The sequence below is a fragment of the Heliangelus exortis genome, chromosome 9 (genome assembly GCF_036169615.1).
Source record: "Heliangelus exortis chromosome 9, bHelExo1.hap1, whole genome shotgun sequence".
NCBI classification, from domain to species: Eukaryota; Metazoa; Chordata; class Aves; order Apodiformes; family Trochilidae; genus Heliangelus; species Heliangelus exortis.
Window position 1 is genome coordinate 21,333,595 of NC_092430.1, and position 23,331 is coordinate 21,356,925.

Consider the following 23,331-nt stretch of genomic DNA (forward strand, 5'->3'; position numbering starts at 1 on the left):
CTGATGACATGCAATTTAATTTCCCTTACACTGGCAAATTAAATATAGACTTTACAATGGTGTCAACTGTGCCTGCCTAAGGAGAGAAGTGCAACACGAATTGGAAGCTTTGAGTAAGGGAAACTATCTGAAAAAAGCTTGAGAAACATCATAAATCTCATATGCCTCCTTCAGATACACATTAAATACAATCCCCTCTCCCCCCAGCTGCAAGAGTGAGCATCCACATCCTAAGGCAGCTTGCAGGAATCTGAGTATTTTCTGCTTTTCTCTGTAGTTCAACTCTCCCCCCATGTAATGTAATGAGAAGTTTGAACAAATTCAGGCATGATATCCAATATATTATTCTTTTTTCTTTTTCTTTTTTTTCTACTTTCATTCAGAAGTTACCACAAAAAGCTTCTGAAGCAAACAAACATCCTATCCAGCTCCTGGGAAGCTTCACTGGTTGGGATTGCCATGCATTATAATTTTCTAAGTTTCAACTAGCCAAATTCAATTCCTTTGCTATTTCAGTGAGTCTTGGCCTTCAACCTTCCTTATCTAGCTGCATGATCATATTTGTATTCCCACAGCATGCTACAAAATAAGCCATTGCACAGCAAATGGGAAAGGGTGAATTGATGCTAATCAGTACAATATTCACCAATTCAGTTATTTCAGTGTTGCAGCTCAAGGAAATTCCAGTAAAACAACAACCAAGGTTGTGTTGGTTTTTTTTTCTTATTTTTAACTCTAATTTAATTTTTATTCTTAAGTTTAATCATCTTCTTGGTATCTACAGAATTTTTCACCATCTACTGAACTGGGAGCTCTGTGCTCACTCTGCAAACTACTGTGTTGGCACACAAGACTTTGTCAAGTAACCTGACAAATGGTCCTGTCCCCTTTCCAAGAGAAAAGTCCCTCCCCTATGTGTCTGGCCAGCTACACCATCCTGCTGGTTTCCTGAGCTTTCCACTTCCTCCTCCCCAGTTAAATGAAGTTAAATGGTCCAGTCCTCACTAGAAAATGAGGTGTGTTGGTCAATAGCAACTTCAATAGAGACCCCATCCTCTCTCTCTCTTTCTGCCTCTTCCTTCCCACTCCAGGAGAACCTCACTTTGAGAGATATGGCTTAAACATATTCTTTAGAAAGAGTTTGAACTCCAGGTAGCTCAGCAGTAACATAAACCCATGAAAACTGAACTGATTTCCATATTTAATATCTCAAGTAGCTTTGCCGATTACTTTTTTTGGTTAACGCCCTCTTCCCGATCACACAAAGACTTATCTCCAGGGTGCCAGGGACCCAGCAGTGAACAGTTCAGACACAAATATGCCCCTTTCACTCCTTTTCTTTCAATTATTTACTCACGGCCTGATTAGGGTTGCCATGCTACCCTTTGGTATCGGACAATGCATTTCAGTGACTTACTGCACAGTCTCAACCAAAATAACAAACAGAAAGTGCCTGTTGTTTCTTGGAAAGCCACAGCTAGCAGGGCAGAAAGCACATTACAGCCAACAGGAAGCTGTGTCCAGCTTTTCCCACTGGAAATGACTGCAGCAAGCCATGCTCAGATCCAGTCCTCCAAATCCATCCTCATTCCCAAGGCAGGACCGACAGATTTTGTCTCCTCTTTTTCTGCACAATGCTGCATCGTGACACAGCAAGAGCAATGGACATGAGTCACAACCCTGGTTTGGAGCATGGGATGTGATATTTTTTCCTGCTCTGTTTACAAATTAGATTAAAACTGGTTTCGTTTCTGCAACCAAGTGTTGCAACACAGGACTGTCCTGCATTGCTGCACTCCGGATGCCTACACCCTCCCAATAAATTCTTGCTCTGGACTCCTGCTTCCCTGTAAGCAAAGCCACTCTACAGTTTCTCCAATTAATTTCCACTCTAGATTTCACTAGTCCTTAAAGCCTGCCGAACATAGGTATGAAACAACAGCACCTTCCTTCCAGCTCACCTTGTTCTCCATATATTGTAGGGGGAAGATGATGCTGTGGGAAAAACTGTGGTGGTATGTCCCCAGGTCCAGTGACAGGAGGATAAAAAGCTGTATGAGAGTTGTGAATAAAATGGGGATGGTGTGTCAGGTATGGAGGTAAGTGATGGGTTGGAGAGATGGCTGAAGGGTAGCTAGGAGGATAACACTCTGGAGATTGAGGGGTAACCACCACCCTCCGAACGCCGGTGTTGTCTTCTATCACCTGGAAGGGAAGGCAGGGACATGAGCACTTTATGCAGCATCTGAACAAAACATATTTTGAAAACAGGGCTGTTTACAGTTTATTCTCCCCTTGGAAAACGGTGGGTCCTTCAGTTTACTCATAAACACTCTTCTAAAATTAATATCAACACAAATCATCATAGTGGTGATGTGGCTTTTCTCGGAGCCTCAGAGAGCCACGCTAATCACTTGCTGCTGCTCCCTGTAACTACGTGGGTAAAAGACAAAATAAACAACCTGTATTTAGGGAGTAAAACAATTGAAAAAGGAACACAAAGCACCTAAAGAAGGTTACTCATTGGGACCAAGCTTGCCTTCTGCACACAAAGCTTTTGCCACTGATTTTGACAGTACTCTGAGTTAGTAACCCCTGAGCATCTGCGGCTGCGCAGAGGCCGTGTGTGTGCAGACGTGCTCTGCAGGACCCCTCTGTGTTGACACATATTTTCCAAAGCATCACTCAGTTCACAAAGGTCATCTGTGCAAGATGTATCATAGGACAGAAGGGTTTTTTTTCCTGCTAAAAAGCTGGTCTATACGTCCATGGAAATCAACTCTGGAATATGCATAACTTGGCCCCGCATGCTGAAGCATGTAAAAACAGACGTAGGAAGGTGGAAATGTGCTTAGGCTGAAAAAAAGGTTTTCAGCTTATAATTTTTCCAGAGTTATATTTCTGAAGAACAGTCAAGCAGCCAAATTTCAGTCCGGACTTAGGAGCCAAGCTTTTCTTGAAGCTTATTCACAAAACTTCTGCCATTTCTGGAACTTAAAATTACAACCAAATACGAACAATTACTGTCCCTTCAATTCTATACTTGGACACGCATGAGGTAGAAGGGTGTGAAGGAAGCATAATTGAGCCTCATACATAAAACCAAGCTGTTAAAACCCCAATATTTCCTAAACTGACTAATGACAGACAGGGATGGTACAACATATGTGATGTATGAGATAGGTGAATGGGCACCTGCCATAAGGTGCTGCCACCCTCAGCTGCTGTCACCAACTCCCAGCAGAAGAAGAGACCCTGCTATAGCTCCCCATGCTCCAGTAACTCTCATCACATCAGGGGGTTTTAGGCTAAACCACAATGCAAAATCTGTTTATGTTGATATACCCTGAGGTGAAGCAAGGGCCCAGACACCCAGTTGTTTCTGCTGACCCTGCTGCAGAGGGACAAGCCCTGCCTCAAAGGCAGTGCCCACAGCCACAGGGTAAAAGTTAACAAGTTATTGGCTGACCCAATTCCCTCCTTTGGCCACGTGTGTCTTAATGTTAGATGAATTTATGCCTGATAGCTACGGGCTGTGACCAAGGGCACTGGCAATTTCTGTGGAGTGTCTGGCTCCCTCCAGGAAAATACTTTCTATAGAAAGTTATGTTACTCACTTGTAATTGATGTGTTGCATTAAAAAACCAAAAAAACAAACATAACACCACCACCCCCAAAAAACCCAAACACACAAAACACACACACACAAAAAGCTACAACACAACCCCCCATAAACAACCAAAACCCATTACTTGTCACGCTGAATAACCAGCACAGGAACTGTTTGTTTTAACATACTTGTTCCTAACCTGTTCCTCAAAAAAATCTGGAGGAGAGCCCTTTTCCATTTAACATATATTTGAAAAAACAGACTACTTATTCAGCCTGTGCACAGAAATGCTGGACTTAACCCTCTTAGACTCAGATCATTTAACTGAGAGAAAAAATTCCTACATCAAAGTTCTCATCACGGCTCTAGCTGGTCCAAGCCTCAAAGACATCAGTCCTGCAGATGGGTTCAAGATCTCCTCTGTGCACCTACCCCAGACTAAATCTGTATTTTGTGCCCGAATGAAAGATGAGTTTGTAAAGGAATGGATGTAGACAGAAAGCTTGCACCATGCAGCAGCACATAAAATAAACCATATTTAAAATTATAAGGATTTCTTTTCCTGAATTATCTTCTAGAGAGATGGCAGGAAAGCTCAGAGTCCCTTCACAGACCTTTGGATGAAAGTGTTCTCCTAGGTGAACCTATGAAGTACCAGCAGCAGTGAGAGAAAAGCCAGAGATCAGGGGATAAACCAGCCTTCCAAATAACTTTTGACAAAAAGCTGAGAGATTAATATTAATGTATCTTTTGTTTCCTCCCAGGTCACAAATGCTGACAGCATTCTTTTTATTTCATGTGCACATCTTCCAAATGAAAACAGAAACATGGGGGACCTTGCAAAAAAATACTTTTTTCCCCTTGCCTATAGGATATTTCCTCCCTAAACCAGGAATTATAGATATGTATGTAAATTTTTGAAGCAGGACATAAAGTCTTCAACAGATAATAATACTGGTAATCCAATGTAGTATTTATTCCATGCAAAAAAACCCCAAAAACAAAACAGCAAGGGTTAAGACTGCAGACATCTCTCAATTTGTAGTGGGTAGATCTAAGTAGTGCCATTCAGGGAGACAAATTTTCAGTTCACAAAAGACAAATTCATTTTGACCAATTAATGTAAATTATATAGTTTAGTAGAGAGGTTAAGCTTTGCTATTTAAAAGAAGGAATCTGGAGTTCTGCATTTATTGCCTCAAACTCTGTCACAAAGATCATAAATCCATCAGGAAACCCAGTGTCTGCTCATCTTCCTCAGGAGCACTGAAATGCTAATCCCTGTTGAGGTTTCTAGATGCAACTGAAATATGAAAAGTAATTGCTATCACTAATTTTAGCTGTTTAAATTTGCAGGAAACAAATATCTCTGGTCATTTGGCACCTAGAGGTAAACTTTCATTATTTGGTGCTTTTTTTCAAACAGAAACGAGGGTAAATTGTCTTTTGCTGCTGTTTTTTGTGCTTGCTGGTGTACTTGGCATCCTGCCTCAAAAACAATGCTATTATAGCACAGTTTGGTGTGGGTTTTTTTCCGTATTTTAGGGAGTTTAATTGCTGAGTGAGGTAGATAGATGATCTTTCAGGAGAAAGATCACAACAGAATTGCCCTCCCCCACCAGTTGCCGTATTTTGGGAGCACCATTTTAAATGTTATTTGTTTTACATTAAAGATAGTGCTGGGGCAATAAAAACTCAGTCTGACTAGAGATAATTTATGTATTCTAAGTACATCTCTGCTCCATGAGCTCTCATTTTCCTCCACTGAAACTTAATACCACGCCACCAAGAAAAAACCAGGCATGTCTGACTGAATGGGTATAATATGGTAACATGCAATAAATTTCCATTTGCTTCCAAAATAAAATTAAAAAAAAAACAACTTATTTTGCTTAAACTTCGTGTGCTAGATTCAGCAAGGACATCTGGAGCATGTTGAGGACCCCAACCAATACTGTAGGAATTTTAGAAACTAATTTGAAACTTCATTCATAAATCAATCTGTACCAGAAAAGAGTACAGAATGAGCTCATCCACAAGGAACTTGGATGTCAACGTTTTCTTTATTCACTTTATTTCTTGAGGATGCCACACCAGGTTCATGCCAGCCCTGACAAGTCTGCATCACTCTCTTTGCCACCCATCATGTACAAACACCCGTGCTGAATCTGTACCTTGCAGATGGGTATCTATAATGCTGGTGAGAACATTGGGGTATTTTATACCTGGAATGAAATAGGTCTGCAGGACCAGTGCTCATGAACTTAAAAGCATTGACTTTGGCATCTTTGTGGCTTGCATACAAAAATAAAGAGCCTGTGGCTAAAAGCTTATTCCACCCAACCATGGTTTTGGAGAAGACGACCACCTCTCAGGGTAGAGAATACACTCAACATCAAAATCCTAATTCCTGAGGATGCAAAGGATTTTCTACAACTGTAATCCTCATTTAAAGACTCTTATCTTTCAACAAACTATACTTTAGTTCTCTCAAATGCCATGTGCTTGGTGTAGGGATACTCAACTGCAGGACCATGGCTTAAGTTATGTGGTTCAGACTCCTACTCCAACATTACCTCCTGATAAAAGGAGTCTTATCAGCACTATGCATTCTTCATGCTCCAACCTATAAATCAGTCCTTTTGTCTTAAAATATCTGTAGCAGAGGCCTCATACTAACAACTCCATATGAGTTTAATGCCAAATTTTCATGTCCAACTACATGAGTAATTCCTCAAACTCCAATGGAATTGCTCCATTCTATTTCAGAGAGAACGGTCCTCAGCTAACAGCCTTAAATTCATAATTGTGCTTTTTGATATTCCCCTTTCTCTACTTCTCATCATTACAACACCTCAAGTCCTCCTTCCCTCCTCCCAAACACACACTGTGAACAGCAGAAACACAGACTCACGAGGATGTCCCCAAATTTAGTCGCTTGGTATCCAAATCAAGATTTTTAATATTCAGATTATGCTGACTCCAGAGAGCTCTGGAAGCCAGGAGGTTCCACAGACCCTGATGGCAAGAAGCTTCCAGTGGACATCCCAATGGAATGTGGGCTCTCAGCTATCCCAGAGGATTCCTGCAGCAGGGAGAAGCTGCTCCATCCACACCTCAAATCAGAAGAGGCATTAACAGCTTCTGGCTCATGGAAAATTGTAGGAGCTGCTCCTCCAACATTCAGCAGCTGAAGCCAGAATTGTTGATGTCACGTGCATTTAATACATATTTCATACCATGTAAATAATTTAATACACATATTTAATGCACATTTCATACCTTCCCCAGCTAACTTCCAAAGTAGCAATGTCCACCCACTGAGAGCAGGGCAAGGAACTTTTTTTTCTCTTTTATATTTAACTAACCCTTAGCCAACAAAGAATTGCAGAGACATGAACTCTGATCTGAGAGCTCCTGTCTGCCAGAGACACACAGAGATTTGCTGCTGAAAAGGAAATCCAAACTAACTGGCTCTATTAAGCTGGTCTCTGAAAGTAAAACCATAGCATGAAAGACCTGAACTGGTGGTATTTGCTCATTATTTTCCTGGATTTGTTTCCCTCATCACTGGGAATATCTCCTTAACATCAAGAAACCCAAATTATCTTCACATCTACCAATTTGAGCCTGGAAGCCTAGAAATACAATCCATTTAATGCTGCTTCCAGTCAAGTTGATCCTGAAGGACAGACAACCTCCTGCCAATTTTTTGCTGATCATTTTCACAATACTGAAGAGGTAATGAAGCATCATTTCAATGTAGGGTTGCAATCACTAAATAACTAATGTAATATTCAAGGCTAATATTCATAGCTCCAACAGGCTGGAAGTGGGGGAAAAAAAAAAAAAGCAAGCCTTTTTTTAACAGGCATCTTCACTTCTAAGCAGGGATATCTGCTTTGTCCCTGACTCTTAGATGTACACTTTGGGAAAAAAACAGATCAAAAAGTCAAATGGATTTTGATTTGTATCTCAGAGTGCATTAATTTGCTTCATGCCTTTCTCCTGCCATCCTAAAGTTAAGTTGTGTTCTCATTGTATATCATAAAACAGAGGTTCTAATTATGAGGCAAAAGACAAAAGCAAGAGGAAATACAGGAGGGACATCTATTACAATAAGAACTAATTTGGTTACTATACACTTCCAACTACTATTTAATGTGAAGCAGTCTGAAAGGTCAGAGCCTCAGCACACAGTGGAACACATTCCAGTGCTGAGAGAAGCACTGAATACAGAGTTTTCCCCTGAACTTGACAACATATTTCCAGCTCCTTAGGAAATTTCTTCAGAAGAGGGTTTTTTTGTTTGTTTGTGGGGGGTTTTATTTTACTTTTGGTGTGGGCTTGTTGTGGTTGTCTTTTTTTGGGGGAAGGGGCCCTAAGGTTGTTTTTTTGTTTCTTTGTTTTGGGGGTATTTTGTTTTGGGTTGTTTTTTGGGGTTTTTTTGGTGGATTTGGGGGTTTTTTTGGAGGGGTTGTTTTTTCTGTTTTCCTTCTTTTTTGGTTAAGAAACTACTTAAAGGCTTCTTTAGAAGAATTATTATGATGTACCACAAGAAGTATTAAAAAGGAGCTGGGTTCAGACAGACATTCAAGTGGAAGACTTTCATCACTCATGTTTGGTAAGTGTTGCAATGAAACCCAACCATTTGCTTAAGTGGAGGAACTGAGAGGTAAAAACAGCTTAATAATGTTAAAATTGTTTCAGAGGAGGAGGAAATCTTTAAAAAAATTCCTCTGCACGATACGGGTCAGTTTATTAAATTAGGGGAGCATATGAGAGGTATTAAAGAGCAAATGCTGCCTCAAACATCTCCCAACCACCCACCTCGGGATGTTTGCAGAGCAGGAGGAAGCTGGACCACCCTGTTGTCCTTTCCTTTCTCCTAGCCTGGCTCAAAATGTCCCTTGTACATAAAGCATATTTTCAGTCTGTTCTCGAGTTAAAATACCACAGAGCCATTGCAGTATTTTGTGGGATTTAAGGATGACGCCATCCGCAATTTTTCAGAATTACACAAGCTCACATGTTTCCTGGGGAGGGGATGGATTCCAGGACATCATCTATTTTCTACTTAAGACACCAAAAAATATGTATCAAAAGTTCTTATGCTGTTCATTAAGGATCTAAAACACTCTGTATACCTTTAATGAAGCTTCCAGTCCAGGCCAGGTTACAAGTGGTGAAATTATTGGCTTAATTGTGTTGTTCACATCTACTCTGCCTTACATCAACCTTTACTTTGGGCTTTTTTTTCCTTATTTCTTCCTTACTTCAGAAAGAGTCTAAGCTTTGCAGAAGATGGAAGGAACAAAACCAATCTGGTGATCTGTTGGTAATCTGAAGCAGTTATTCACAGGGAAGAGCAGTAGCTGTTTAAGAGTTCCAAAACCTAACAGCCTTGTAAAAAGCTTTTTTCCAATTTTTTTTTTTTTTTTTTTCATTAAATAGATAATCACATTTATGCTTGAAAATAAACCAAAACTCCCAGTTCTTAATCATTTCTGTTGGGAAGATCCTGGGGATCAACAACATATATTAGAGCTACAGTGGCTTTCTCTCCCTTCCACCAGTTCCCTGCCCCTTCTGACTGTCACACTGAAAATTAAGGAATCACTGAACCACATGGACTGTTCACAGAGGGAAAAGTTGCAATATAGGCCCAACCTGTATGCATAGCTTTTACTAGGGTTAAAAAAAACCACCTGGTTCCCATCCATCCACTCATCCATCCACCCATCCCAGCGTGTGAAGGTGCACACACAGGTGCTCACTTGTGCAAACGTGTGAAATGCAGCACTGGCAGTAAAGAGGAGTGTGAAAATGGGTATTAACATGCTCATTAATATTTCTGAATTAAAACTTCAACCAAGCAGACCTCTCTATCTGGATCAGTGTTGCTGCTTTTCCAGACATTTTAATTCTTCACGAAGCATACCTGGGAGATGTAACCGGGAGGCACATGGATAGGGGGAATGGATCCATTGGGTGACATCATGGGAACCTCTGCTGGTCCTAGCAGAGAGAAATAAGGCATTAGTTTTTTTCAGTTTAAAAAAATGCACAATTGGTCAGAAAAGGCTAAAAATAGCTTTATTTTGAAGTCTGCAATAACAAAACGAGCAGCTCCACTAATTTGTGGTATATGGAAAATGCCACGTGCCATCACTCTGAGAATATGATCACTGTTCAATGACTTTACCATGTAGTCTGCTGAAATAATATTTTCATCATAAACCAGCTAAAACATAGACTTCATATTACCCACTGATCAACTTGAACAGCGTTAAGCAGTAACACAATATGTCCTTTAGCAGCCCACAATTCCTATATTGAAATCTGCTTAAGTTATTCTTGTCTTAGGCATGGGAGCAGAGAACAAAGCAGAAACTGTGCAGCTTGGAATTAGGCAGCTCCCAAGGAAAGCATCCAATTGTAGAGAAAAAAAAAGAAAAAAAGAAAAAAAAAATAATCACATATGTGAAAAACTATCTATTTAAGAATGCACAAAGACCAAATTCATTATCTCAGCTATTCAGCCTAACCTTGGAATGTCATTCTATGAGCAAGAAGCTTATGGTTTCCACTCTGAAATCCAGCCCTGAACATGCAAGTTCCATTCTGAGTATAAGTATAACAAAGCAAGTGCCATAACCATTAAACTTTGGCAAAGAGAGCCCCACAGCTAAAAGAAAGGGTCTAGATAAAATGGAAATAGTTCTCTCAATTGCTCATTGATTCACACATTAAAACTGGGAACCATCAGACAGAGCAGTCATTAAAGTGAACCCCCCAAACATGGCTGTAACAAACAGATGACTGTAACTAAAGTTCTCTACTTTGAACAAGAAAAATTCATTTCATTACTTCCTTATTACACATTAAAATGTTTACACTAACTTTTCAGCCCATTTGCTACGGGCTAAGAAAATATTCATGGTCACACTCTTGAGAAGAGCTTAGAGAGAACTCTGCTCCTTGCCACTGTAAATTCAATTTTAGCTTTGACTAATGATAAGTTAATAACCTGCTCTGATGGAGAAGCCATCTAATGTCTCCAAACCATATCACATCCTAGGCAAGGAAGCTAAACACTAAACCATGAGGCACAGATGGGATGCGATAGCCTTTAGGAGCAGACTGCTCCTAGAGCTTAGAGAAATCAAATGAAATCCCCAACAGCAAAGTGAGCCACAGCCTGTTATCTGATACCAGCAACACCAGCCCACATTAAATTACCAAGAAGTCATCCCCTATCCATCTAAATTCTCATACTCTGCAGGCTGCTTATCATGGAATGAGCAGGACTTCTCATTCTTTCAAATGCAACTTGCACACAGGAATCCATCTGAGTTATTTATACCTCCTCTGACCTTGGTTCATTTTCTCTGTCCAGTTATTTATAGTCTAATCAGCACAGATGGTTTTTACTAGTCACATTTAAATTTGAAATATGGTAATCTATCACCAAGCATATTAAGCACACAAACCCCCTAAAGTTTACAAATTAAAATAAGTCATTTTTGGTGTGGATTCTGCTGCTTTCTCTGTACTTATCAATGAATGGAACTTTACCTATACCAATAAGAAAAAAAAAAAAATTACTTTTCCATCTTACTCAAGATTTTTCCCCCATCTTGTTCTATAGCCCTTTCACCTTCGTCTCCTCAGATAGTCAACAATTTTAGTGTGAATAGGAAAAAAAATCCAACCAAACCACAGCACCAGCAGCAAGCAGTTACTGGAGGGAGTTACCATCTAAATGGCCCTATTTAAATCCATCAAAAATATGAAGTGGCAATTGGTTCAGAAGGACCTTAACAGAAATACTATTTGAGTAAATGTGTTTTCCCTATAGAAAGAAAAATCTCTGCAAATTTCTTCAGAGGAATATCGATTTTTATTTCTTTCTGAATCTACTTCAGTTTATATACACTGCCAAGTTTTAGTCCCCAGTAAATTGGACAGTATATCTATACATAACAGCCAATACCTGTAAACACACAATGACATTTTTTGGGGAAATTCAATCCACACTGGATTATCAAGTACTGTTCCATTCTTCAGGATGGAACATGCCTGAGATTACATCAAATGAATACTCAGTATTGTTATGCAACTCATTCCTCATCAGTAATTTCTCAAACTTGAAAAACTGCAAGAAAAAGTCTTTATATATAAAAATTAATTTTGAGTTCTCTATCTAAGTAGACAATAATTTTAATGTTACAAATAAATGTTGTTTAGCAGAATAAAGCTTTAATGTTTACCCTGTTCCAGCCCTTCAGCAAAATGCTATCTACTTATGGCCAGTCTCTCTCAAATACAGGTACTTTGACTCGGAAAAAAAATTAAAAATTGAACAGTTTTGATGTTTCTGTATACAAATCAGGTAGTTTCTATACAACAAATGAGAAACACTTTGCTTGGCATGCCTTGGACCTGTCCTTCTGAACCTTGTGCCAAGTGCCCACATGGTGCAGCAATCTACGTGCAGGGGGAAATCAAACTCCCACAGTGATCCTGTTGACTGTCACACATTTGTTCCAATAAAAAAAAAAAAAAAAAAAACCAAATATTGAATTTTATCACCAAAACGTGCACAGTGCAAAATGATTCTCAACCTTCAGTCTGACCCACATACTGTTAAAGTCATTTTGGATAACAGGTTTTGAAAGAATGACAGCCCAGTGATTTGCAGCTAGATTTTGTTTCCACTGCTTTGATTTCAAGGCTAGCCAAATGACTTTAGCACACATTATTTCAGCTCTCTCATCAACAATATCAAAGCAACTTGAAGTGGTAGCAAGTAAAATACAGAGCGATCAAAAAGGAATTAAGAGTTTTTAGAGTATTTTTGGTTATCTAAATTTTTTTTTTGAAGTGTTAAAAATTAGAAGTTTAAGGGAAGAGTGTTCCTCAGCTGTTTGTATCCACAGGATGGAGATAAGTAACGTGTCCTCTAGGGAATTAGAGCTTTGCAAGCTTTAATTGAAGCCTGTAGTTCTAGACAAAATATAATTCAAATGAGAAAAAGTCAGTATATTTCAGCATGGATGCTGAAATGAGATAATTTTAACACTTTCCTCTTTAACAAATTGAGGCCATCTCCTGAGTTCATAATGAAACAGAGCCAGAAGAGCTCTGGCCACCTCTGCTGACAAAGCAAGAGGCCCAATTCCACCCCCACTTCTGACAGTAAATACAGAGCACCTCCATCACCATCTGGAGAGGTGCCCCAAAGCACTGGGGCTGGCTCCATCCAAAATGCAGGTTCCTCCTCTTCAGAAGAGAGGGAAAAGTGAAGAAGCCACCAGGCTGAAGGCACTGAAGCCCACCTACCCAGCCAGGTGACAAACCACCCTTGTCCCTCTGATGCAAGAGCACAGAGCGTTCATATTTCTAACACATGTTCAGAATTAAGGGACAGCAAAAGAAACAACTCAGCCTTACACTGTGACAGACCTGAAGAACAGCTTGACACCCAGTAAGAGCCTGTCCTCCTCTTCCAAGCCACATGTTCCCTCTTTTGTGCTGCTCTGATGGCATGGAAGATAATTATTTTCACCATTTTAGGTGACCAAAAAGGTTTTTCAAATCTGTTACCTTCAAAGAAAAACCAAACCAATCCAAAAACCTAATACCTGCACATGTAATCTAACAAAAATGGCAATTATTCTCTCCCTTCTTGTATGATGGGATAACACATGGATCTACAGACTAAAGAAAGTCTCCCCACATCTCTCTCTCTGCCAAGAGGATCCTTCTGTCATGGGAGAACTGTTGATTCTTCTGGCCACTTTTATTCCTTCAGAAATCATGGCACAACCTATCTGAGAAACTTCTGTCCTAAGGTTTTCAAGGCTAATTATGGCCTCGGTTCCAACCCATGACACTTTTCAAAATTCTTGTATAAAACCAGTTTTGGAATATGGATGTTTTTTTCTTGTTCCTGAATGACCTTTTATGCATGCATTAAAGATCACTTTAATTAGGTTTTTTCCTTAAATTAGAGAAGCCAAATTCATTTCAGTTCCTCCAGCAATAGCACCAATCTTTCCTACTTGTTTCTTTCCACACAGGGCAAAAAGAATTTTATTACACCATTTTCCTTTCCTTACTGCCTGTAGAGCATTGCTTTTCTCTCTTTATTACTAAATTATGTCCACAGTAGAACATTTTTTCACATCCAACTCCAGCACACGGGTGTTTGTTTTCCTCCTGTGTTCCTAGTGACAATTTTGCACAGCTTATTACTGACCTTCCCAGGCTTCACTATACAGTTCCCATTCTGAGACCAGTTTCCAAAAACTTGCTCAAGTTGAGGAATTTCTAGCTGTTTCTAGCAAAGATATACTTATTATTATACCAAAATACCTGACTTAGCAGAAAAACAAATTGCAATTTAGTGATTTGGGCACTTTTACTTTGAAATTTAAGAAACCTGTACATTTTAAGGACACAAACCTACTGCACTAGCTAAGTAGAAAATCAAATCCAGCCAGGTAAATGCAGAGACTTTTAGAAAGCTCAATGGTTACAAGTAATCCATGAAAAAATAATATTCCTCCCTGTGATTCACAAGACAACTGGGATCACATCTTCCACTAGAGTGCTTCTCAGAAGCTAAATCTATGGAGCAAGAGGTGTGACCGAATGAAAAGGGAAGATAATTAAAGGGCAAATTGGCCTGCTTTGCTAAAACAAATGACCCAGGGCTTGCTGACCTTGGCGGGGACCCAAGGGTTTGGATTTTCACATGGATGAGCAGCTGTTCCGGAACAATTTCCTCAATGAACTCCGAACAAACAGGCTCCCTGTGGCTGGCAGGCACACGTGTCTTCTCCCTCCACTTGGAGACTCTCAAAGCAGCTTAACTACCAAACAAGGTGATGACAAGGGAAAAACCAAAAAAAAAAAAAGGAACAGAAAAAATAATCCTGGATTCTTCCATTCATCTTCTTTCCTTCGCAGCAGAGGTGTGGTGAGTATTTTTTCTAACCTTTCAGCCCCAGCCTGAAGCTGTTGGGTAGCACAAGCAAACACGAGTGCCTCACACTGCTGCATAAAACCTCTAAGGAAGGATGTAAAGAGCTTTCACGTGGAAGTATCACCACAATTTTGAGGTGCACTCTCTCCTAGATAAGAGCTAATTTGGATGCTAACTTCACCCTGCAGAGAAAGAGTGAGCTCCCAGGTGTCTACTCCAGTTACAAGGACACAGGGTCTTAAATTTGCTGCTGATCAAGATCTGAATATTTTGTGCCTGTATCAGTGTAAATTTGCAGATCAAAGCACCTCCAGATTAGAGGGAAAAGAAGGAGCAGCTTTTACAACTCTAAGTGCTTCAGTGGGTGAAATTACAGCTTTAAGAATAGTTTTGGAACATCAGAAGAAAATCCCACTTCTGTTGCATTCAACATGCCATACACTGGGGGTTGTGAAAGTTGCAGACATGATGTTGGCAACTCAATTTACCAAGGCATAGGGTTAACAAAAGCATCCAGCACTTGCTCAGCACCGTGGCACGAGCTCATACCTGAAGAAGGTAGAATATAGACTTGATATATATTTGCTTTTTTTTTTCTTTTTTTAAGAAAATCTCATCTACACCTAAGGATGTGAATGAAAAGAATGCTTACCACACATCCATTCACACTGCCTGGCACCTCAACTCTTTCCTATTCAGATCAGGTGTCAGGAGTATGAGTAATGCCTTCACCTTCTAAGAATAGTACAAAAACATTACTAAACCCCTCAAGTTTCATGGAAGTGGCTTCAAATGATCTTGGATCCTGCATCAAAATGACCACTTAAATGCAAATGAAACATTCAGAAATGTATCAGCCTGAAGTCTCCTGCACCTGCCTGGAGCCACCTTAATCTGTACATTCAAACAGAAGGGTGAAAGTGGAGATGGAAGCACTTTTGATACAGATAAAAGGTGTTTCTTAAACTTCATTGCAAGTTCTACACCTGCTTTAGGGTTTTTCAAGTCTTTCTAAATATTGTGACTACATTAAAAATTCTAAACTGTAAAAGTCCTGTATGTATCCCCTGTCCCACTCCAGATCAATTTTGTCATAAGCATTAAAAAAATGGTTGGAGTTAAAAATACAGTGGTCCCTCTGTGTTTTGGTGCATTTTCATTATTAACATAAAACTGCAAATGCTGTACACTTGTTCAGGGCTTGGATGTCCCAGCTACCAGCCCTACAATAATATCCAGCCCAGAGTCTGGCATTGACTGATGTTTTCAACATGTTCAGACAAATTCACTCAACCAAACATCAAATCCAAATACTCAGAAATCTGTGCCAAAGGCATCAAGCAGAGAGCTCCTGGAGCATTTTCTGGCTTATTTTCCTGACAGCACCTTTGCTGTTTACACCAGAGACTTTGGAAAGTGGTTTATTTTACCTGTGGTTGCTCCTTGACCTGCTGCACACAGCAGGAGGCTCAAATACATGCAATTTGTAGCTAAACATCACTCTATGCTTTTGTATAAGAACCAAGAGATTCCTACTCAGCAGCCAGTTATTTTGCTGTGTGTGTTTCCCAGATGTTGTGTTCACATTCAGGGCATATTTCAGAAATAATTCAGTAACCCATAAAAAGAGAACATTACTTATGTCTTATCAGTTGCACTGAACCTGTCCTGTCCAGAGCTATCACAGAACTACAAGCTGCCTCACAGCACCAGAATTACATCTGAATTTGAAGAGGGAGCTAGGTTAAATGTTCATTTTCACAACTATGAATCAATAAATGTCATGTTTCAAGGCTGAAGTGCATTGCCCTGTCAGATCCTGATCCTGAGACCAGAGGAACTGGGCCACTCCTCACTTGCAAGACCTTAGAGGAAGTCCTGCACCTTGGATTTTGGCTTCATCACACTTCAATATGAAGAGAAGAGCCTGGAGGAGGTCTTTAATAGCCTGGCACATCATCCCCCTGTGCATCACCAGCTTCTCCTCCTGCCATGGGGCTGGAAAAGGAGTGGGGGGCACCTGGGGACCATGCCAGGCCCAGCACATTAACCTCAACATGGAGCAGTGACAATCAAGCTGACAAGTTACAAGAAACTCTGACAACCTAAAGCTCACAGAAGTACTTAGAAAAAGTTACACAAGTAGAGGTGTTCAGCCCCAGAGAACAAAGAGGGACAAAACTGATTCTTCAGGTCTGTTGCTGTTCCTCCCCATCCCCAGGCGGGTTTTGTTTCTTTTTTTTAAACTAGGGCCCATAGATTTTTCTACAATTCCAGTTCATGGGCAACATTTTTGAGCCGAATATTTTGTTGTTGTTGTTTTGAGTAGAAATGGAGTATTTTCCCACTCTAATCTGAACAAATAAGTTGGGATTCTTTTGCTAAAATAAACCTTTTCTGACGGTTGGCTCAAGAGCCGCTACTGCAAAAACACTTGCAAAGAGTATGTTGCAATACTTCAAGCATTGAAAATAAGCATAGTCCCATGGCAATTCACCAGATGGGCTACAGATTGTAAATCATAGATGTCTAGACTAAAACACAGGAGACAAACATCTGTCTAAAATCAGTTGACTTGAATGGCAAATACTGCTAAATAAATTAGGACTCTGTTGGAAACAAAGAGAAAAACCAACGACGTTGAAAACATCTGAAATTAATCCATTAGCACACAAGCCACAGCACAATAACCTGAAACTGGAGACACACTCATTTCTTGATGAATATGAACATGAGCCCAAGATGACACCCTGACATCTGAAAGCAGGAGCACAAAAGCATTTCTATGACCCGGCACCACATTCCCCTACAATCCAGCCCCAGAACATCTGGCTGGAGTGGGGTTGTTGTTCTCCTCGCTTCACAAGCAAAACTGTGGGACAAAGAAATTAAATGCCTGATGCAGGGTCACACAGGAAACTTGTGGGAATGGAACTGGACACAAACCCAGAACAGGGTTTTGGTCATAAGACAATACTTAAGCCTGAATAAATCTTCAGACCTTTTAAGACTGGGAGGTTATCACATAGAAAAATGATTAAAAAAAAAAAAAAGAAAGCCTTCCTCATACCTAATAACTTTTTTTGCCTTCTCATATCCCTTTGTTTTATGCTAGAAATATTCCAGAAAGCTTGTGGATGAAAGGGAGAACAGCAGAACCAAGACAGGTGAGACAGAAGAGACCTTGCCCAGAACACAGCAGCCTGCCCTTTGCTGGAGGCTCAGAGGGAGAAAATGAGGCCTTAAAGCCAAATTCAGAAACGGGAGAAACTCATCAAATGACTATGGCCAACCCATACAAATCTCTGCCAGCATCAGATTTCAGGTTAGAATCATAAATCTTATGTTATCAAGTTCTGACACTGCTAAAGCTTTGAACTGCAACAGGAGGGTCAGCATCCTCCAGCTCTGCAACTGAGCTTCCCACCAGACCTATACAACCACTCCATTTATTTTCAACCATATGTCAGCTCTAGGGAAAACAAATGTCACAAAATTAGAATTATTTTATTTTTGCACCAGTTACTAACAACATTATCATTTACATCCTATACAACACTATTTGCCTGGTATCATCAGAGGTTATTTATTTGTAGGAAGACAAACACAGGCATCATAAGTGATGGAAGCTCAACTGTGGACATTATTCTGCCTCTGCAGTTTTCAAAGAGCTCTTCAACATATCCCAGTGATGTCTGTGCTTTTTGGGGAGCATGCATGCACATTTTAGCTTTCTGGCACGTTTTTTAAATGGCATTCACTTGCAAAAAGTTTTGTTCTCTGCAACAAACACTAAACAATTTGCTTTGAGCACAACTTCCATGAAAGATAGTGATAATTACACAACATCCCTTTTCTGCAGCAGGAAGAGAAAATGCTCCTATTACCCATAATATAATTATTGCATTCCCATGACAACACCAAAAAGACTGTACAATCAACCCCAGACCCCAAACCTACCCAACAATAAAGTTACACAGCACATTTTTTCCTACCTGCCCCAAATGAGGCAGTAATTAGGTGATGGTTATTCTCTACCTGTCCACCCACAGCAAGAAACATCAGCCAGGCAGTGGAAACCAAAGCAAACTTTCAATCCTACCACCTGCCTCCTGAGCTGACACGGTGCCACCACTCATGGTGATGGTGCTGATGAGTTTTGTTCCTGGCATGTTTGGACTTCAGTGAATCATCTCTAATTCTCTACTTCAATGCACCCATCAAAAACACAGCAATTCCTGTCTGCCTGTCACACACAGCCCTATTTGTCAGGAAGGGGTGGAGAGAGAAGGAGAATCATCAACACTGGAGGCACACAGGTACACGCTGGGCTGTTTTGTGAGGCTGTGGTAAGCTGCTTTCTCCCTGGGATAGAAGCACCTATTTTATAGAGACAAATATACATAATTTTATATATACTAATAGATTCAATATGTATTGGAAAATATTCAAGATATGGAATCTTTTCTGTCCCTGTGTTGGGAGCTTTCTGCCAGTACTGCACTGACACCAGAGTAACCTGGGGACAAACCCCAACCATCAAGTCAGCTCGTTAAGAACTGAGAAATAAAAAGCTGCATCTTAAGTAGAGAAGCTTCAACCAGAAAATCATTCTTCTGAATATGGCTGCACAGCAGACAAATAAAATATAGCCCTGAAAGATGGAGCTGCAAGAGCACAGCTCTCACCTCCCCAGGGAGGGCCAGCTCTGCTCAAGCCTCTCCTGACTGATGCTGCTTCTTCAGCATCTCCAGTGACTGAAGCTACATGAAGTCCCTAATTAGTGCCTTCCATTGCTCACCAGCTTTTCCAGTGGAAATATTTCTAACTTGAATTTTTTTCCTCTAATTTTTTTGTCTGATCATGCTCTAGTTGACAGAGGAACCTTCCATTATTTTCTTTCCAACAACCTTTTATGAAAGCCCCCACCTAGCTCCCTTCCCTTTGCTGCATCTCCCTTGAACCTGCCCTCCCATAAACCAAACCAAGCACAGTCCTTTTTTTAAGGCTTTTAATCACATCTCATATTTACCAGGCCCCCAATTCACTTTGCTGCTGCTCTTGCAGTCATGCCAAACCCAAAGGGCTCAAACCCCACCATAAAGCCCAGCAGAGCCTCCCAGCAAGGCACAGAGAGCTCCTTACCTTGACTTGGGTTCCTCCTCACTTCTTCTACTCCACCAAACTCCTTCTGGAGCTCTCAACTAGAGGGCAGCTGGCCCAGAGAAGGCACTAACTTGCTTTTTCACCACCTGCTTTCATTTATGAACACTGAGGGGGAAGCTGTGACTCACCAGGTTATGTTTGAAGGACCCCAACATCCTCCCCTTGCTTTCATTTCATTTCTCAGATTTCTAAGCTGAGCCACTGCACATTAGTTGAATTGCTGGCTAATGACAGCATTACAGCCACCAAAAATTAAACCATAAATTCTTTTATTCCCCAGATCCAAAAAGTATGACATAGTGAATAGAACTAAGACTCTTCCCTTTCTACATAGATTAACTGCTGATGAGAAACCAATATTGCATAATTATTTTACTATTGTCCTAATATTATTTTAATAATTACAAGAATTTAGTTAAGACTTCTAACTTAAAAAAAAAAAAAAAAAAAAATGGATCTAGGGCAGTTTCTCCATAGGATAACTGAAATATTCTGAATTTCCAAAATGCAATAGAGGGGAGCTTCTTGTTGGCTATAGCAACTGTGAAATTAATTTACTCTCCAAAACATTCATCATGCAGTTTGAGAGAGATTAAAACCCCCCCATGCTGCAGGGAACAAGCATTTCAATGGCCATCACTCCTCAGGTATTCATTGCTGGGGAGTTTTTAGGGGAACAACATACAGCTGGTTCTAACACAGAGGTCATTAAAAAGTGTTCAGCTACATGAGCAAAAATTTCTCCTTTCAGTGGCTCCCAGCATGTCTGTCCCAGCAAAAGAAGCAAATCCAAGCCTTGCCCAAGACTGGGCTGGCACAAGTGTCCTTGCTATTTATTTAAATTTCTTACTACTTCAGCTTGGTTGTTGGGATCCAACATCACAGTTAGTGTAGGGTCCAAATTCAGTATTCCAGCACTTCCCTTTAGAAAGCAGAGGGAGGGGAAGTGGCAGCTAAGGAAATATATATATAGTATGTTATCTTAAATAAAAATATACAACTTTCTAAAGGTAAGTTTCCAAATCAAAACTTAGCTCCCTGTGGGTTAAGGAGTGTGTGTGCTAAACAAGGATAAGGATTGTGTGTGCCCAGAGAGAAATGGGGAGCACAGTAGCCCTGACTTAAACTGACTGATTGAAAAAATCTCTCACCCACCTCGTTACATTTAAATTACTTTAAGCATTAAAAAAAAAAAAATAAAGAAAATCACGCTTCCTGCCATTTTTGTACCTAAACAACTATCAAGCTTTCATGTCCTGAGGTAGAAACCACCCCTTCAGCTGCTCCAAGCCAAACTGCTTGAGGTCAAGCAGTGAACAGCATCTTTATTTCCAAACCATTCCAGTGATCTGGTCCCTCAGGCATCCCTGTTGACAACGGCAGTGAAGAGACAGGAATACCTGGAGTCAGGATTGCTGCACCTATTGGGTGCAGCAGGATTAGGGATACAGGATTGTATGTGCCTAAATCTGAGGAAAACAACTCACTGGGTCATTGTGCATTAGCTCTCCCAGAACACTATTAGAAAAAAACAAAACAAAAAAACCCCCAAAATAGCCCCAAAAAACAACCAAACAAAAAAAACACCAAAAAAACCCCCTCAAATAATGAAAACAATTTGTCCTGGTGACTCAGAATCTCCACTGCTTGAAGAAAGCCTTGCTTCTGTAACACTGCATCATTCTGGCTTCAGATCTAGTCTCATGGGTCCCAGGCTCATGACTCAACCTTTTTTCCCCTCTATTTGCTCAAGCAGCTATCCATCAAGAAGTTACTGAAATCTGCATGCATCACAGGGTCTGTCTGAAAAGCAAATAATCTCGAGAAATTACAATATCACTGGAGAATATAAAATAAATTAACATTTTCCTTGGAAGTCTATAGAAATTACAACCCCTCAGTCTTTCTGGTTACAGACTGCACCATTCACCACAAACCTGATGTTAGGACTGCAATGGTGTTCAGCAGCTGTCTGGCAAATATCAGAAAAAAGCATCCTGGAGAAACACTCCTCATGCTCAGAGTGTTTAACTGGTTAACTTCATTAACTCGGACCAGTTTTATTCCACTTCATTTATAAGATTGCTGCTTCTATTTTGGATCCAGAAATGGGTTTCTGGCCCAGAAAGCTGATGAACTCGGAAAAAAATACATAATGCTACAAACATGTCTTTCTTCAGCAAGCTTCTTCACTTTATGTGCAGACTCCTTGAAGACCTAACGTAGTGATTTTATCAAGAGCAAAGAATTCCAGTTTTGACCACAAGCTCCTCATCTCATTTCCTTTCTGCTGGAAAATCAGGCAGGCACTGAAGTTTCTAGTGCATCGTCTGCCTGTCACATTTCTGGACTCCAAATTTTATGCCCAGGCTACCCCAAGCCTTGGAAGGCAAGCTGGCTTCGCATATGTATGTAACACCATCATCTGCAATTATTTTTTGTCACAGGGACTGAATGGTTGATGTTAAGTATTTCCTTGTGAACCCCAGAACAGCACAGAACAACAGAATAAAAGTCACCACGTGTTTATCAGGGGAAAGCTCAGCATCAAAAAGTTACATCTTGCACATAATGGCATTCAAGAATCTCTATCGTAATATAATAAAATACTGTAAATTTACCTTGTAAGCTATAATACACCCTCTTATAGGAGATCAGAACAAAGAAGAGAAACTGACAGACACAGTCTCATCAGCAGCAAGAAAGAGAATCAGGAAAAGAAACAGGGATGCTCAGCTCGCTAACCACACTCCCTCAATACCTAAGATTCAATAAGTTGTTTAACAACCCAGAGCCACAGCAAAATAAAACAACTTAGCAAAGAATTCTCTGAAAAATGTGGCTTCTCACTCTGTATTTTTCCCTGCATCTGAGTTACATTAAACCAGCAGAGTTTTCATTAAGGAAATTATCTTTCCTAAGACTTCGCTGTGTCAGCGTAACAGAAATACTGTTCCACACCATATGTTTTAGGGCTTTGCCTCCTTTCTCTCTCTTGTTTCTCTATTTCTGTGAATGGATATACACATACTTGTACACACTTAAGCTGGCATAAATGAAATAAAATAAATAATTCCGAAATTTTAACCCATAAAATTGTGATCACACCACATTTTCATCTATCCCGTGTGATATATTCTAGCCATAACCAAGTGAAATTCTGAAGAGTGAACCCCCCCCTAGAGTGGGCTCCATTTAGAAGAATGTCTACAGTGATGGGAGGCACAGCAAATTTTTCAGGTTTCAAGCTTAGCCCATTTTTTCTACAAAAGTCAGGCCCAAATGAAATTCTGGTAGGATGTGCCCATATCTAAAACACTTCCTAATTAGGCTGTTCTGCTCTACTATTGGGGTCTCATCATTAAGAAATATAAAAGATCAGATATCGTCTGATAAAAATTTCTACCCTGATTTAATTCCTCCCACTTCAACATAAACATGTTTCTTAAAATCATGCACTTCCAAATATTTTATACCCCAATATACTATACCAAATGCATTAAACAGGGCAATTTACAGATATTTTATAGAACTGTGCACCGTATCAGAATATTTTAGCAGC

The 23,331-nt window shown here is 40.1% G+C and overlaps 1 protein-coding gene across 1 annotated transcript in view; it reads right to left on the reverse strand.

Moving 5' to 3' along the window:
• FNDC3B (fibronectin type III domain containing 3B) overlaps positions 1-23,331 on the reverse strand; it is a 184,435-nt gene that overhangs the window by 85,923 nt on the left and 75,181 nt on the right. The window contains exons 4-5 of the mRNA XM_071752654.1: positions 9,552-9,628; positions 1,962-2,205 (exon numbers count right to left, since the gene is read on the reverse strand). Of these exons, the coding sequence (XP_071608755.1) occupies positions 1,962-2,205; positions 9,552-9,628 (321 nt within the window). The remainder of the gene's footprint in view (positions 1-1,961; positions 2,206-9,551; positions 9,629-23,331) is intronic.